The sequence below is a fragment of the Oncorhynchus mykiss genome, chromosome 7 (genome assembly GCF_013265735.2).
Source record: "Oncorhynchus mykiss isolate Arlee chromosome 7, USDA_OmykA_1.1, whole genome shotgun sequence".
Taxonomy (NCBI): Eukaryota; Metazoa; Chordata; class Actinopteri; order Salmoniformes; family Salmonidae; genus Oncorhynchus; species Oncorhynchus mykiss.
Genome location: NC_048571.1, coordinates 67,772,046 through 67,787,301, shown reverse-complemented (window position 1 = coordinate 67,787,301; position 15,256 = coordinate 67,772,046). Strand labels below are relative to the sequence as shown.

Below are 15,256 nucleotides of genomic sequence, written 5' to 3'. Positions count from 1 at the left end.
CACACTAGAACTACGGCAAGGTAGTAATAGAATGGTATTTAAAGTGATAGTTCAGCTCCATGAGTTATAGTGTGATAAATGTGTAGATATCTATAACCAAGGTAGTGGGAATGTAGAGGGGCAATTCACTGCATTTTAACCTCAAATCCATCAGACCTGGGTTCAAATACTATTTACTGTATTTGAATTAGTATCAAATAGTTTTCGAAAAAAGTATTTGACAAAGTTTCTTTGAAAATACAAATAGTTTAGTATTGGAATGTATTTGAAAATATTTTAAATAATTGCTTAAGCAACATTAGCAAGTTCAAAATGAGTTCAGACAGGATCAACAGTGGGTCAACATGGATCTCCGAAGGAAAGACATCAGCAACAGTGGGTGGAATTGAAATCATGAAGCGTGAGTTGATTAGTCCCATGTGGCTCTGTTAGTAGAGCATGGTGCTTGCCATGCCAGGCTGTGGTTATGATCCCCCATGGGGGAACAGTAGGAAAATGTATGCACTCACTACTGTAAGATGCTCTGGATAGAAGTGTTTTCTGAATGCCAGGATATGTACACTGAGTATAAAGAACACCTACTCTTTCCATGACATAGACTGAGAATATTAGGAAGGTTCCTATGTTTGGTACACAAAGTGTATATTGACTAGATACTCTAAGGGACGCTCTAACAATGACAATACATGTATTTTAAAAAGGAAGGCAGTTGGGAGGCAAAATCAGATGGGATCATTCTAAACAATGAGAAAGCAGATATGCATGTGAACTAGTTAACGCAGCCACAAAGTCAGAATTGGCTAGCCTATATTAGGAATGTGTAGAATATGCAGCATTAGTGCTAATCATCTGGACTAGAAATCAGTAAACAAATGTAAATGACCAACAAAAAGTAATAGTTTCATGCATGTATTTATCTAGTACTAGATTTATTTATAAAATACTGTATACACAGGAAATGATGACAACAAAATAATTGCTGGCCTCGCCATAAAATAAAAATACAATTTCATCATCCATCAAGACAAACATTAGAGCTGTTCTGAAAGCCTGAGGCTCATCCATTTGTTACCACCTATAAGAGGGAAATCAGCTGTTTCTTTTGGACGAGTATAATGTATGTCAAGTCAATTCTCAACTACATTAAGTGGCACAGTCTGTGAGCGTAGAGAGAACAACAGAGCCCAATCATTACAGGTCAGTACAGTTTAATGTCCATTTGGTGAAAGTAGTGTGTCTTCAAAAGCAGTCCATGTAGAGCATCAGACAAGGGTAGAAATCAGAGGGCAGGAAGTGCAGCATGAGGGAAGTCTCTATGCAGGGCCCACAGAAGACACTTCTGTCTTGCTTGTTGACACAGAAGTCTCATCCTCAGGGGCTGCTATGCCTACAGCAGCCAGCATGCAGTTACGGAACTGTAGAGAGAGAGCGAGACCACAATGTCAGAGATGGAAGAGTCAAGATGCTAGAGTACTAGCACAGACAGTAGAAATTACTTTTATGATATAAGTAGGCTTATGTTGTTGGGAAAGGAAAGACCAAAATCCCATGTTACCAACCTGTTTGTTCATCAGCACATAGATGACTGGGTTGAAGATGGCTGAGCTCTTTGAGAAGAAGGCTGGGACAGCCATGAACAGGGCAGTGAACGCAGCTCCTTTGTTGAAGAAGATCCAAGCAGCAACAGAGGCATAGGGGGTCCAGGCAATCAGAAAACCCATAACCATCAGGAGGCACATACGTGTCACTTCCTTCTCAGCTTTCTGGGTGGATGCTGAGTCCTGCTGGGAAGCTGCCGCCTGAAAATGAAGAGAAGCAAGATAAATGCTTGTGTGACTTATTAGAAATCATATCCTTAGCATAAGAATCCAAATGCTATGACTTTGTGGGTCTGCTAGTTACATTTTCTGTGTCTAAGAACCACATACCGCCTTGACTGTGAGGACAAGGCTTCCATAAGTGAAGGCAATGATGAAGACTGGAACCATGAAGTGGCAGACAAACATGTATATGACATATGAGTCATTGTTGTAGCCTGGACTCAGAGTATAGTAGTCAGGTCCACATGAACACTGCATGCCCTCAGGGATGTATCTATGAGGGAAATTCAGTTGATGAGACAGTTTTAGATTATACATTATGAGAAGATCATCAGTGTTAACCTTGACTAACAACCAAAATCTCTACAGTAAATATATCGGTATGTCGACAAAACAAAATACACGAGGCAAGGTGGGATCTTTTTGTGTCTGTATAATTAATTATATGAAGAAATGTCAGTGGAAAAGCTTTTACAAGCAAATATTTATATAACAACTATCAAAGTAAACTTGGAGTCACGCAATTTACATGTTGTGTGGTCCCCTCCACTATGACTCATCGCTAAAGCATGCACTTTATTAGGTAACAGATTCAATAAATGATGATGAACTTCTGAGGGTGGTGAAAGTGCAAAGTGATGAGCATGATGCTTCTTTCCAATAAATAGCAAAGGTCTTATTCTGGTGACATGATAATTGATGCTAAGGCTGCCATTTGACAAATAATAATAATCTCATCATTTAGGCCATATGGGTGCTCTAGCCAACTGCGTGCCAATACCACTCATTATGTGACACATTTTTTTTGCGAAAACCATCAGCAGAGTTGAAAATGCGATGGAAACCCATTTAACTTGTATTTTGTTTATTAAGGAAACATGGAATTTAACCGCAAAAGGTATTTTATGTGAACTTCGTCATCCCGCAGAACCTTATATCTGCAACAAGTCAATTTGATGGAAATCCATCACTGGTGGGGAAATGTGTGTATTGTTTTAATGCAGATGTTAGAATATTCACATGGAAATCTGTCACCAATTGGATGGAAACCTAGCTAATGTCACTAAAATGCAATAACACAAAAAAGCCAACAACTTTTGCTAGAGAATACCATGATTGACCAAATGCATTATATGTGTGATGCATTGTATTAAACCTAACCCATTATTGTCTTTACATCATTGTTTGATCTCATCTCATAGACATTACACCTGCATTTATAATGAGTGTGTAATTGATGTGATTAAAAGATCAGACAATTATATGAATTGCAAATTGCAACGTAAGGGGATGGTTTCTCTTAAGCCTTTTACTGGATTAGAAAGCATGGTCAATAAAGAGTCTCTATTGAAATAGATTTTTAGTCCAGGACTAAGCTTAATCTGTGTCAGATAAATGTAGGATCTTTGTGTTTTACTTTTATATCATATTACATGCACTGTACCTGGACCAGCCAACCAGTGGGGGAACAGCGCAGGTGGCAGCCATCACCCAGGTGAATCCAACACCAGCACCAGCATGGGCGACACTGAATTTGAAGCTGCCCATGGGCTTGCAGACCACAATGTATCTCTCAATTGCCAGCACCACCAGAGACCACAGAGCCACCTGACCTTGAATTGAGAATAGGAAAGGGAAGAGATTTGTTTTTGCTTGTCCTGCATTTGTTAGGCAAAAGAGGTTGGAGCATGAAGATGCAAACTACAGAGAAGGGGATCTAATTGCTGCATAATATGGACTGTATGGAATCTTGGATCTTACGATACAATGACTATTATTTCGTTAAATCTAAATTCTTTAATCTTGATTGAGACTGTCCAAGTATATTTGACAAAAATCTGATTGCATGCCCAATCCGTAAACTTTATTGAAACTACTTCTTCACATGTTAAACAATGAAGTCAAGAAAACTCTGTTGCTGTGAACACTAATTAACTAATGTACCATATGGGGAGAAGAATGGACAGCAGGAGAGTGAACCTTTATGCTCTCGCCAACTTCATTGCTGTCATTGTAATGCCAATTCAATAAGAAACAGACTGGCACCCATGCTAGCCAAAGTGAACAACCTGCACAAAATATTTCTCACCTCCAAGTGTAGCCATGAATCCCTCAATGGCACAGCCCAATGGTCCCCAGATGAAGTAGCCATTGACAGCAGATGTAATGGTGATAGTGAATCCAAAGAGAACCATGATCAACCCAGCCAGAGCCAAATTGACCAGAATGAAGTTCAGAGGTTGCTGGAGCTTCTTGTTTGTGGCTGTGACATACAGGGTCAGACCGTTGATGGGGAATCCAAAACAGATCAGGAAGAACATGTAGACAGCAAGCAGATAGAATTGCCATGGATCCGCCAAGTAGTACTGAGGGTATAGAAAAGGACTCCTTACAAGCCCAGTCCTGTTGGACATGGGGATGTAGAAGTTGTTGCCCTCAGTGCCATTCATTTTGAGTAAATGGACAGGTGGTAAGGTGTAGAAAAAGTTGAGTAATTTGGTCAACCCTGTCTCTTTGGATGCAGCAGCTCTCTAATGCAAATGTTGTCTTGAGATTGATTTTATACAGTTTTGTGGAGGCTGCTTTCAGGGGATTTAAAATCTGTTAATTAGATTAGTCTGGGATTATGCGATTCAAAGTCTTACAGTTGACTAACCTCTGATTCCAGGGGATTTGGATATTTATTCATAGGCCTTTGAAGTGTCTATGATAGTACAAGTTGTAGAGACATTTCACAGGTTGGTATAAAAATAACAGAAAGGCTGTATATGCACCCAATTACCACCTATATTTTATTGATTTGCTTGTTTATTTGTTTGGCTGTTTTTGCACTCAGCACCCCAAAAACACAATAATTTCAAAACATTTAAATCACACTAAAATGTCAATTTACCTCAAAGGTCAATGTATAGACTTGTAGTTGAGTCAGAGATTGCACATTTTAATTTATAAACCCAATTATACATCTTATAAATAACTTCAGTCAAATATGTCCACTAAAATACTAATATGAAGTGAAAATATACAGCAACTAAGATTGCCTGTAGTCTGGGTCCTTTATGCTGTGGTTTGTTGAGCTGATAAATGTATATACAGTAGCCTATAAAAGCATTCACAATGTGCAGTATGCAGCAAAAGTGGGCATAGCACTTTGGTGTTCTCAAATAAAATCTATATGTTATACTGTTATTCAATTCTGCCACATTGTGAGATGGGGGTAATATTATGTTCACTTGATAATATATAAAAAATATAATACCATTAATATATAATACAAAATAATATATACCAATTAGCACACCATTTTATCCAAAGCATCTTACAGTAGTGTGCAGACCTGGGTTCAAATACATGCATATTGTATGTCAAGTACATAAACTCAGCAAAAAAAGAAACGTTCTCTCACTGTAAACTACGTTTATTTTCAGCAAACTTAACATGTGTAAATATTTGTATGAACCTAACAAGATTCAACAACTGAGACATGAACTGAACATGTTCCACAGACATGTGACCAACACAAATTGAATAATGTGTCCCTGAACAAAGGGGGGTCAAAATCAAAAACAGTCCGTATCTGATGTGGCCACCAGCTGCATTAAGTACTGCAGTGCATCTCCACCTCATGGACAGCATCAGATTTGCCAGTTCTTGCTGGGAGATGTTACCCCACTCTTCCACAAGTTCCCAGGCATTTCTGGGGGAAATGGCCCTAGCTTTCACCCTCCGATCCAACAGGTCCCAGACGTGCTCAATGGGATTGAGATCTTCGCTGGCCATGGCAGAACACTGACATTCCTGTCTTGCAGGACATCACACACAGAACGAGCAGTATGGCTGGTGGCATTGTCATGCTGGAGGATAATATCAGGATGAGCTTGCAGGAAGGGTACCACATGAGGGAGGAGGATGTCTTCCCTGTAACGCACAGCATTGAGATTGCCTGCAATGGCAAAAGCTCAGTCCGATGATGCTGTGACACACCGCCCCAAACCATGATGAACCCTTCACCTCCAAATCAATCCCGCTCCATAGTACAGGCCTCGGCATAATGCACATTTTTTCGACGGTAAACGAGAATCCGACCCATCACCCATGGTGAGACAAAACCGCGACTTGTCAGTGAAGAGCACTTTTTGCCAGTCCTGTCTGGTCCAGCGACGGTAGGTTTGTGCCCATAGGTGACGTTATTGCCGGTGATACCTGCCTTAAAACAGGCCTACAGGCCCTCAGTCCAGCCTCTCTCAGCCTATTGCGGACAGTCTGAGCATTGATGGAGGGATTGTGCGTTCCTGGTGTAACTCAGGCAATTGTTGTCGTCATCCTGTACCTGTCCTGCAGGTGTGCTGTTCAGCTGTATCGGAGCACTTGGATTCAGAATCAGCAAACTTCAGGAGTTTACATTTATTGTATTGCATGAAAATAGAGCTCTTTGGCAACACACACCAGTGGTGGGTTTGGCATCGAACGAATGATGCAAAGAACACCATGCCTACTGTAAAATATGGTGGTGGATCTTTGATGCGGTGTGGCATATCACATCAGGGTCACCACTTGTAGTGCTAAGCAATATTTAAAGTATCACTAATATGTCTGAATTCAGACATAGTTTAGCAAGAAACTGATACAATTCAATACAGCTTTCATGTCTACCAATATTGACTCGTATGAGTTTCTTGCTAAAGTGTGTCTATGAATATTAAAGGTTATGTATCTATCTTGTAGTTGTGTGTTGACTACCAACCTTGTTGGTTAAGTATCTGTAATGTTCTGTGTTGAAGCCTCAGGGGTGAGGGGTCAACTTGCAATTGACTGCCTCAAGGACAAATAAACATTATTGAATAGAATTTAGCTTGAACGTGAGTTGAAGCTGACCCCACTTCAGGTCAGTGAAAGGAAAAGCTATCTAAAAAGCAACAGTAAAATCTAGTAAAAGACTTACCTGACAGCTTTTTTCCATTTAGTGACACACTGGCCACGTGTGACTTGTGTATATGAATACAATCAAATGCTGTCTGTGAGTTACCAGCTGCTACATATCTGCACGTCTAAACATATTACTTGATTAGAAAATCATTATTACACATGATTAGCTGTTTACAGCCAGGCGCCACTCGTAACAGCTAATTAAGATGTTCCTGCTACTCCACGAACACTTGGTGGTGGTGCAAATGGTTTTCATCTTGCTTACAAAGTATTCATACCCCTTGACTTATTCCACATTTGGTTGTGTAACAGCCTGAATTCAAAATTGATTAAATACACTACCGGTCAAAGGTTTAAGAACACCTACTCATTAAAGGGTTTTTCTTTATTTTTACAATTTTCTACATTGTAGAATAATAGTGAAGACATCAAAACTATGAAATAACACATATGGAATCATGTAGTAACCAAAGAAGTGTTAAACAAATCCAAATATATTTTACATTTTGATTCTTCAAATAGCCAGGCATTCTCTCGACCAGCTTCATGGGATAGTCACCTGGAATGCATTTAAATTATCAGGTGTGCCTTCTTAAAAGGTAATTTGTAGAATTTCTAGTGTAGAAGGAGCGTCTTCCACTTTCAAAGATGAAGAAGTTTCAGAATATGAGGGTTATGTCTCTGTCAATTCGGAGTCTGACACTGAGGACCAGCCCGTCAGCAACCAGCTCATCAGCAGCCTGCAGGAGAGGAAATATGGAGTCAGAAAATGGTGAAATTGAACAGTCTTCTTGCCCCAAGGAATGAGCTACCCCGCATGGCTGCCAATGTGATAAGGATGCAATCAGGGACAAAACGAAAGACGGTTGTACAGGACATAAAGTCTTCTTTTGAACTTTTCATCCCAGACACCATCCAGAAAATCATTCTGGACTACACTAATTTGTAGGGAAGGCGTGTTTTTGGAGAGAGATGGAAGCAGATTAACTCATTTACATGTATACTTTGGTGTTCTTATCCTTGCTGGTGTTTTCAGATCCAATGAAGAATCCACAGAATCCCTGTGGTATGCAGAAACTGGCAGAGAACTTTTCCGTGCCACAATGTCTCTGGAAAACCTTCCACATTATTTCCAGGACTATCCGCTTTGATAACTGAGACACCAGAGAGACAAGCTATCTGCAATCAGATCAGTGTGGGACAAGTGGGTGGACCGCCTTCCCCTGTTTTACAACACTGGGCCCAACGTTACTGTTGATGAGCAGCTTATGCCATTTAGGGGCCGCTGCCCTTTCAGGCAGTCTAAACCTGCAAAATTTGGAATCAAGATCTGGGCTGCTTGCGATGTTGCTTCATCATATGTGTGGAACTTGCAAGTGTATACGGCGAAGCCAGAAGGAGGAGCCCCTGAGAAGAACCAAGGGATGCGGATTGTCCTGGACATGACACAGGGACTCTGTGACCACAGTGATAACTTTTTTACTTCGCACTAGCTGGGACAGGAGCTCCTCAAGAGGAAGCTGACGATGGTAGGAACAGTACAGATAAAAAAGTCAGAGCTCCCACCTCAATTCAAAGAAAATAAATATGAATAGTGATTAAAACCTTGTTTTAACATGATTAACATGATTTATTCCACCCATCTCTTGATTACAATTTATTTAAAATAAATGAACAACAATTTTATTGATAAATGTGATCGAGCAGAGGTAAATGGCAAATATTAATCATGTATGCTGTTTATATTGCTTGCAATTGATATAAGTCAACATCTAAGTATTAAGTATTAAGAATTTTTACTTAAGTTGTCATGGCTGTATTGTTTTAATCTCAGGGCCATGCGTCCCGCTAGACGTATAACAAATTCTTGTTAATCTAACTGCGCTGTCCGATTTACACTGAAAGCGTGCCATGCGATTGTTTGAGGACGGCGCCCCACATCAACATAAAAAAAATATCCCAAAAAGTCAGTTTAGTTGGCGTCAATTTAAGTAATCCATTCGTTCAATATGCAGAGAAAGGAATCAAAAAAACTACCGCTAAACTTTGTTAAAACAAGTCAAAATATGTTTCTATTTAATTCTCAGGTACCCTAAACTGTAATTAAACTATAATATTTCAAACGGAAAGAAGTATGTTCAATAGGAAAACGATTTTAGCAGGTGCGCGACCTCTTCATCATGCGCGCACAGACTGATTTCCAACTCTGTCTCAGTACAAAAACTCATAATTCTCTCTCGTTTGGGAAGAAACAAACCTGAAACCTTGAACTAAGACTGTTGACATCTAGTGGAAGCCATAGGAATTGCAATCTGGGAGCTGGATTTGGATATGCCCTTATACTTTCCATTGCAAGAGCATGGGCTCTCAAAAAAACATAATCTGGTTGGTTCTTCTTTGTATTCTTTCCAACCATATCTATTGTGTTATAGTCTCATACATTATTTTGAAAGTTCTACAAACTTCATAGTGTTTTCTATCCAATGGTACCAAGTATATGCATATCCTGGCTTCTGGGCCTAAATAACAGGCAGTTTACTTTGTGCACATCAGTCAGGCGGAAATTCAGAAGCGCTTTTATTGATAAATGTGATCTAGCAGAGGTAAATGGCAAATATTAACCATGTATGCTGTTTATATCGCTTGCAATTGATATAAGTCAACATCTAAATATTAAGAATTATTACTTAAATTGTTATGGCTGTATTGTTTTAAAAACCATCAGACCTGGGTCCATCAGACCTGCGAACATTGGGTGAATAACAAAAACATGAACACCACAAAAGGGTTAAAAAACAAATGGAAGTATGGTTGTTTTAAGCCTACCCCCCAAAAATATCCTTGATTTAGCACAGACACTTCAAAACCTTATGTCTTATGATACATTTGTGAGTTATTAGGTTGTTGTTACCATTTTACCATGTTCTTTCTCAGTTAATACCTGGTCATTTTACTATTTTGTGCATTTGAACTAGAAATATTGTCTTGTTGAGTGCATGAACCACCAAACAATCAAAAACAATAATTCAATGACAGACACTTTTTGTCCATGCATTCATTTATCTAGATTTTATACATTTATTTATTAAATATTTAAAGCAAATGTTGACATACAGCTGGCCAACAAAGTCATTTCTTGCCTCACATAATACAAATTAAGTATCAATCCCTCAAGACAGATGTCACGATCGTCGTATGGAGTAGACCAAAGCACAGCGTGGTTAGAATACATTCTTCTTTATTTAATGAAGAAAACAAAGAACACTTAAACAAAAAAAAACGATTAAGACGACCGTGACTGCTATATAAACACTGTGCTAACATGCAACATAACATAGACAATCACCCACAACCCACAATGACAAAACAGGTTACCTAAATATGGTTCCCAATCAGAGACAATGACTAACACCTGCCTCTGATTGAGAACCATATCAGGCCAAACACAGAAACAGACAAACTAGACATACAACATAGAATGCTCACTCAGATCACACCCTGACCAAACAAAACATATAAACATACAAAGCAAACTATGGTCAGGGTGTGACATCATCAGAGTAGTTCCACTATGGGCCGATTGAGACTTAGTAAATGTACATCTTTCCTATACAATTCTCAGTAGTTGGTGTTCAGATTTACCTTATGCAGGTGCATAACAGTCTTTGCAGGTGTGGTTCCCTTGCGAGCACTGAATACATTTAATTAAACCGCTGAAAACCCTCCCACTTGCTGGCCAACAGATTTTCTCATGGATTGTTCATTCAACATGGTTATCATAAGCCATCCCTTTATATACAGTTTACATTTAATTATAATTTTTGTCAACAGATACATCAAGACCACAGGTTCAGAATATAGGGATTAATGGAAGAAAGCCATCTAAATAGTGTATATGCATGTTTGTCTGTTTCAGCGCCAACTGGTAGATTAAAGATATTCTGATGTTGTAGATAAGTTAGACATATTTTGGGGTTAGGAATATATGTATGAATCATAAAAAAACAGGTTTGGATAGCCTATAAAATATATATTGATGAATAAAGGATACCGTGGTTTCATTCATCCTGAAAGTTGTCATATTCAAGTTAAATCCATACAATTTTGGAAGTTGGGAAAATTTTTATAATAGGGGTTGAACAATAATCAAAAAGTCTTCCCTAATCATCACTAATCATGGAACTGTATGGCAATGGTCAAGTTGTTGTGAAGTGTGTGCCAGGCTCCAGGTTTAAATTGCTACTTTTAGTCTGAATTCCATAATGATCCCAAATTATTCCACAATGTTAGCATAATATTGCTAGTGACCCTCAAGAACAAATACAAGGACATGACTGAAGAAAGGTAAACGGAATGAAATGATGCAAAATGTAGACTACAAATTGAAGGAAACTAACACTAAAGTGACAGTTCTAAATGTACACTGAGTATACAAAGAACACCTATTCTTTCCATGACATACACTGACCAGGTGAATCCAGGTATAAGCTATGATCCCTCATTGATGTCACTTGTTGTCCACTTCAATCAATGTAGATGAAGGGGAGGAGACGGGTCAAAGACAGGTTTTTAAGCCTTGAGACAATTGAGACACCCCGGCCGTCCTACAATCTAAGCTAGATGCTCTCAATCTCACACAAATCTTTAAGGAACCTACCAGGTACAACCCTAAATCCGTAACCATGGGCACACTCTTAGATATCATCCTGACCAACTTGCCCTCTAAATACACCTCTGCTGTGTTCAACCAGGATCTCAGTGTTCACTGCCACATTGCCTGCGTGCGTAATGGGTCTGTGGTCAAACGACCACCCCTCATCACTGTCGAACGCTCCCTAAAACACTTCAGCGAGCAGGCCTTTCTAATCAACCTGGCCCGGGTATCCTGGAAGGATATTGACCTCAACCCGTCAGTAGAGGATGCCTGGTTGCTCTTTAAAAGTGCTTTCCTCGCCATCTTAAAAACCTCTCTGGGATATGTGGGACGCCCACCTGGCCAAAAACCAGGGAAAATGCAGAGCGACAAATTCAAATAAATTACTGTAAAAATCTAACTTTCATGAAATCACACATGTAAGATACCAAATTAAAGCTACACTTGTTGTGAATCCTGCCAACATGTCAGATTTCAAAAAGGCTTTTCGGCGAAAGCAAACGGTGCTATTATCTGAGGATAGCACCTCCATGAACAAAGAGAGAAAAGCATATTTCAACCCTGCAGGCGCAACACAAAACGCAGAAATAAAAATATAATTCATGCCTTACCTTTTATGAGCTTCTTTTGTTGGCACTCCAATATGTCCCATAAACATCACAAATGGTCCTTTTGTTAGATTAATTCCGGCGATATATATCCAAAATGTCCATTTATTTGGCGCTTTTGATCCAGAAAAACACAGGTTCCAACATGCGCAACGTGACTACAAAATATCTCAAAGGTTACCTGTAAACTTTGCCAAAACATTTCAAACTACTTTTGTAATACAATTTAAGGTATTTTTAACGTAAATAATCGATAAAATTGAAGACGGGATGATCTGTGTTCAATACAGGAGGAAAAAAACTGTAGCTAGCTTTCTGGTCATGTGCCTCCATCTAACAGTACACTACAAGTGACCCTCGTTCTGAACAGGGCTACTTCTTCATTACACAAATGAAAAACCTCAACCAATTTCTAAAGACTGGTGACATCCAGTGGAAGCCTGGATTTCCAATGAAAACCTATTGAAAAGAGAGTGACCTCAACAACAAACAAAAACATCTGAATGGTTTGTCTTTGGGGTTTCGCCTGCTAAATAAGTTATGTTATACTCACAGACATAATTCAAACAGTTTTAGAAACTTCGGAGTGTTTTCTATCGGAATCTACTACTGATATGCATATCTTATCTTCTGGGAATGAGTAGCAGGCAGTTGAATTTGGGCATGCATTTCATCCGGATGAGAAAATACTGCCCCCTGTCACCAAGAAGTTAAATAAACATGCTACATTCAAAGACATGTAGAACTAAGAACAGATAAAGCCCTTGGTCCACCCCAGACTTGACTGCCCTTGACCAGCACAAAAACATCCTGTGGCGTTCTGCATTAGCATCGAAGAGCCCCCGCAATATGCAACTTTTCAGGGAAGTCAGGAACCAATATACTCAGTCAGTTAGGAAAGCTAAGGCTAGCTTTTTCAAGCAGAAATTTGCACCACACACATAAATTTGCACCTCCTCCCAGCTGCCCACTGCACTGAGGCTAGGAAACACTGTCACCCCCGATAAATCTACGATAATCAATCATTTCAACATGCATTTCTCCATGGCTGGCCATGCTTTCCGCCTGGCTACCCCAGCCCCGGCCAAAAGCTCAGCACCCCCTGCAGCAACTTGCCCAAGCCCCCCCCCCCCCCCCCCCCCCTCCACTTCTCCTTCACCCAAATCCAGAGAGCTGATGTTCTGAAAGAGCTGCAAAATCTGGATCCCTACAAATTAGCTGGGCTAGACAATCTGGACTTTCTCTTTCTAAAATTACCTGCCGAAATTGTTGAAACCCTTCAACCTCTCTTTCGTATCATCTGAGATCCCAGACGATTAGAAAGCTGCCGCGGTCATCCCCCTTTTCAAAGGGGGAGACACTCTAAACCCAAACTGTTATAGACCTATATCCATCCTGCCCGGTCTTTCTAAAATCTTCGGAATCTGTTAACAAACAGATTACCGACCATTTAGAATCCCACTGCACCTTCTCCACTAAGCAACCTGGTTTCCGAGCTGGTCATGGGTGTACCTCAAGGTCCTAAAAGATATCATAACCGCCATTGATAAAAGACAGTACTGTGCAGCCGTCTTCATCGACCTGGCCAAAGCTTTCGACTCTGTCAATCACTGCATTCTTATCAGCAGACTCAATAGCCTTGGTTGCTCAAATGACTGCCTCGTCTGGTTCACCAACTACTTCTCAGATAGAGTTCAGTGTGTCAAATCGGAGGGCCTGTTTTCCGGAACTCTGGCAGTCTCTATGAGGGTGCCACAGGGTTCATTTCTCGGGCTGACTCTTTTCTCTGTATATATCAATGATGACTCTCTTGCTGCTGGTGATTCTCTGATCCACCTCTACGCAGACTACACCATTCTGTATACATCTGGCCCTTCTTTGGACACCGTTGTCATGACGTTGGCCTAGGAGATAGGTTTATGACAGTCATAAATACCTCTTCCCCCCTTTTTCCTCTCTCTAGCCTACTGAGGTTACATTTAAAAAAACCTTGGTTAACAGAGATTCTGGGAACATCAGAATGTGGGGGGAAATGAACTATATTCTGGTAATCAGAACAATTGAACATATCCGGTGGTACTTAATGAATATGATGTCAGTTCGGTTGTCATCTGAGACATTCTCATCAATGATAAGATGACATCAACTCTACAGTGGAAAGTCTACACATTAGAGTTATCGGATTCACATGGAATTTATGTTAAATTTTAAATGTTTGAATATGAAATTATTTGTGATGGGATGAAATGTGATTTTAGCTTCTAAAATGTGAGATGTGGGTTTTCATAAGTTAGGGCTGCTCACTCAGTGGCCAGCCTCTGTGAAGGGAAATGGGCTATAACACTTTTCAAACACGCCCTATTCTCCCGTCCTATATAAGCCCTTGACGACAACATAACTTCCTGTTCCGAGGATATGAGGGCGACGGTCCTATGTCAGAATGGTTCAGATAATAACTACAGAACGAAGCCACCATCAGCATGAGCTTTGGTTGCGAATGGTATGAACCTTTGAACTCTTATTCACTACAGAAGTGATACCTCCTAGCTGTTGAGTTAGTGACCGCAGCTGCAAAAGCAGGTTAGGAAGGAACAGACAGATTCTCGTTGGCTGGCCCTCACTACATATTTGTTACCAAACCCACTGGCTCCAGTTCATCTATAAGTCTTTGCTCGGTAAAGCCCCGCCTTAGCTCACTGGTCACCATAGCAACACCCACCCGTAGCACGCGCTCCAGCAGGTATATTTCACTGGTCATCCCCAAAGCCAACACTTCCTTTGGTCGCCTTTCCTTCCAGTTCTCTGCTGCCAATGACTGGAACGAACTGCAAGAATCACTGAGGCTGGAGTCTTCTATCTCCCTTTCTAACTTTAAGCAGCAGCTGTCAGAGCAGCTTACTGATCACTGTACCTGTACCCCATATTTTGATTTATCCTCTTGCTCTTTGTCCTCCAAACACAACGAGTTGAGTTTTTACCAAAAGTTATATTTTGGTTTCATCTGACCATATGACATTCTTCCCAATCTTCTTCTGGATCATCCAAATGCTCTCTAGCAAACTTCAGACGTGCCTGGACATGAACTGGCTTAAGCAGGGGGACACGTTTTGGAACTGCAGGATTTGAGTCCCTGGCGGCGTAGTGTGTTACTGATGGTAGGCTTTGTTACTTTGGTCCCAGCTCTCTGCAGGTCATTCACTAGGTTTCTTCAAACCAAGCTGCTTACCTGTTGCAGATTCAGTCTTCCC

At 40.3% G+C, this 15,256-nt stretch overlaps 1 protein-coding gene across 1 annotated transcript; it reads right to left on the bottom strand.

Annotated features, from left to right (window-relative positions):
• Positions 1-923: 923 nt before the first annotated feature.
• Positions 924-4,323, bottom strand: LOC110528331 (green-sensitive opsin-3-like). Its single transcript, XM_021610316.2, has 5 exons — positions 3,910-4,323; positions 3,265-3,433; positions 1,929-2,094; positions 1,560-1,799; positions 924-1,415 (listed from the first exon to the last, which is right to left on the bottom strand). Exons 1-5 carry the CDS (start codon positions 4,268-4,270, stop codon positions 1,314-1,316), a joined length of 1,038 nt encoding a protein of 345 aa, XP_021465991.1. The 5' UTR covers positions 4,271-4,323; the 3' UTR covers positions 924-1,313.
• Positions 4,324-15,256: the final 10,933 nt, after the last annotated feature.

Excerpts from the sequence above, each read along its gene's own strand:
- LOC110528331 (XM_021610316.2), bottom strand. The coding sequence starts at position 4,270 with ATGAATGGCACTGAGGGCAACAACTTCTACATCCCCATGTCCAACAGG. Across the intron at positions 3,434-3,909 it reads ATTCATGGCTACACTTGGAG|GTCAGGTGGCTCTGTGGTCT; the intron begins GTGAGAAATATT and ends TCTCAATTCAAG. Across the intron at positions 2,095-3,264 it reads CCACTGGTTGGCTGGTCCAG|ATACATCCCTGAGGGCATGC; the intron begins GTACAGTGCATG and ends TTTCCCTCATAG.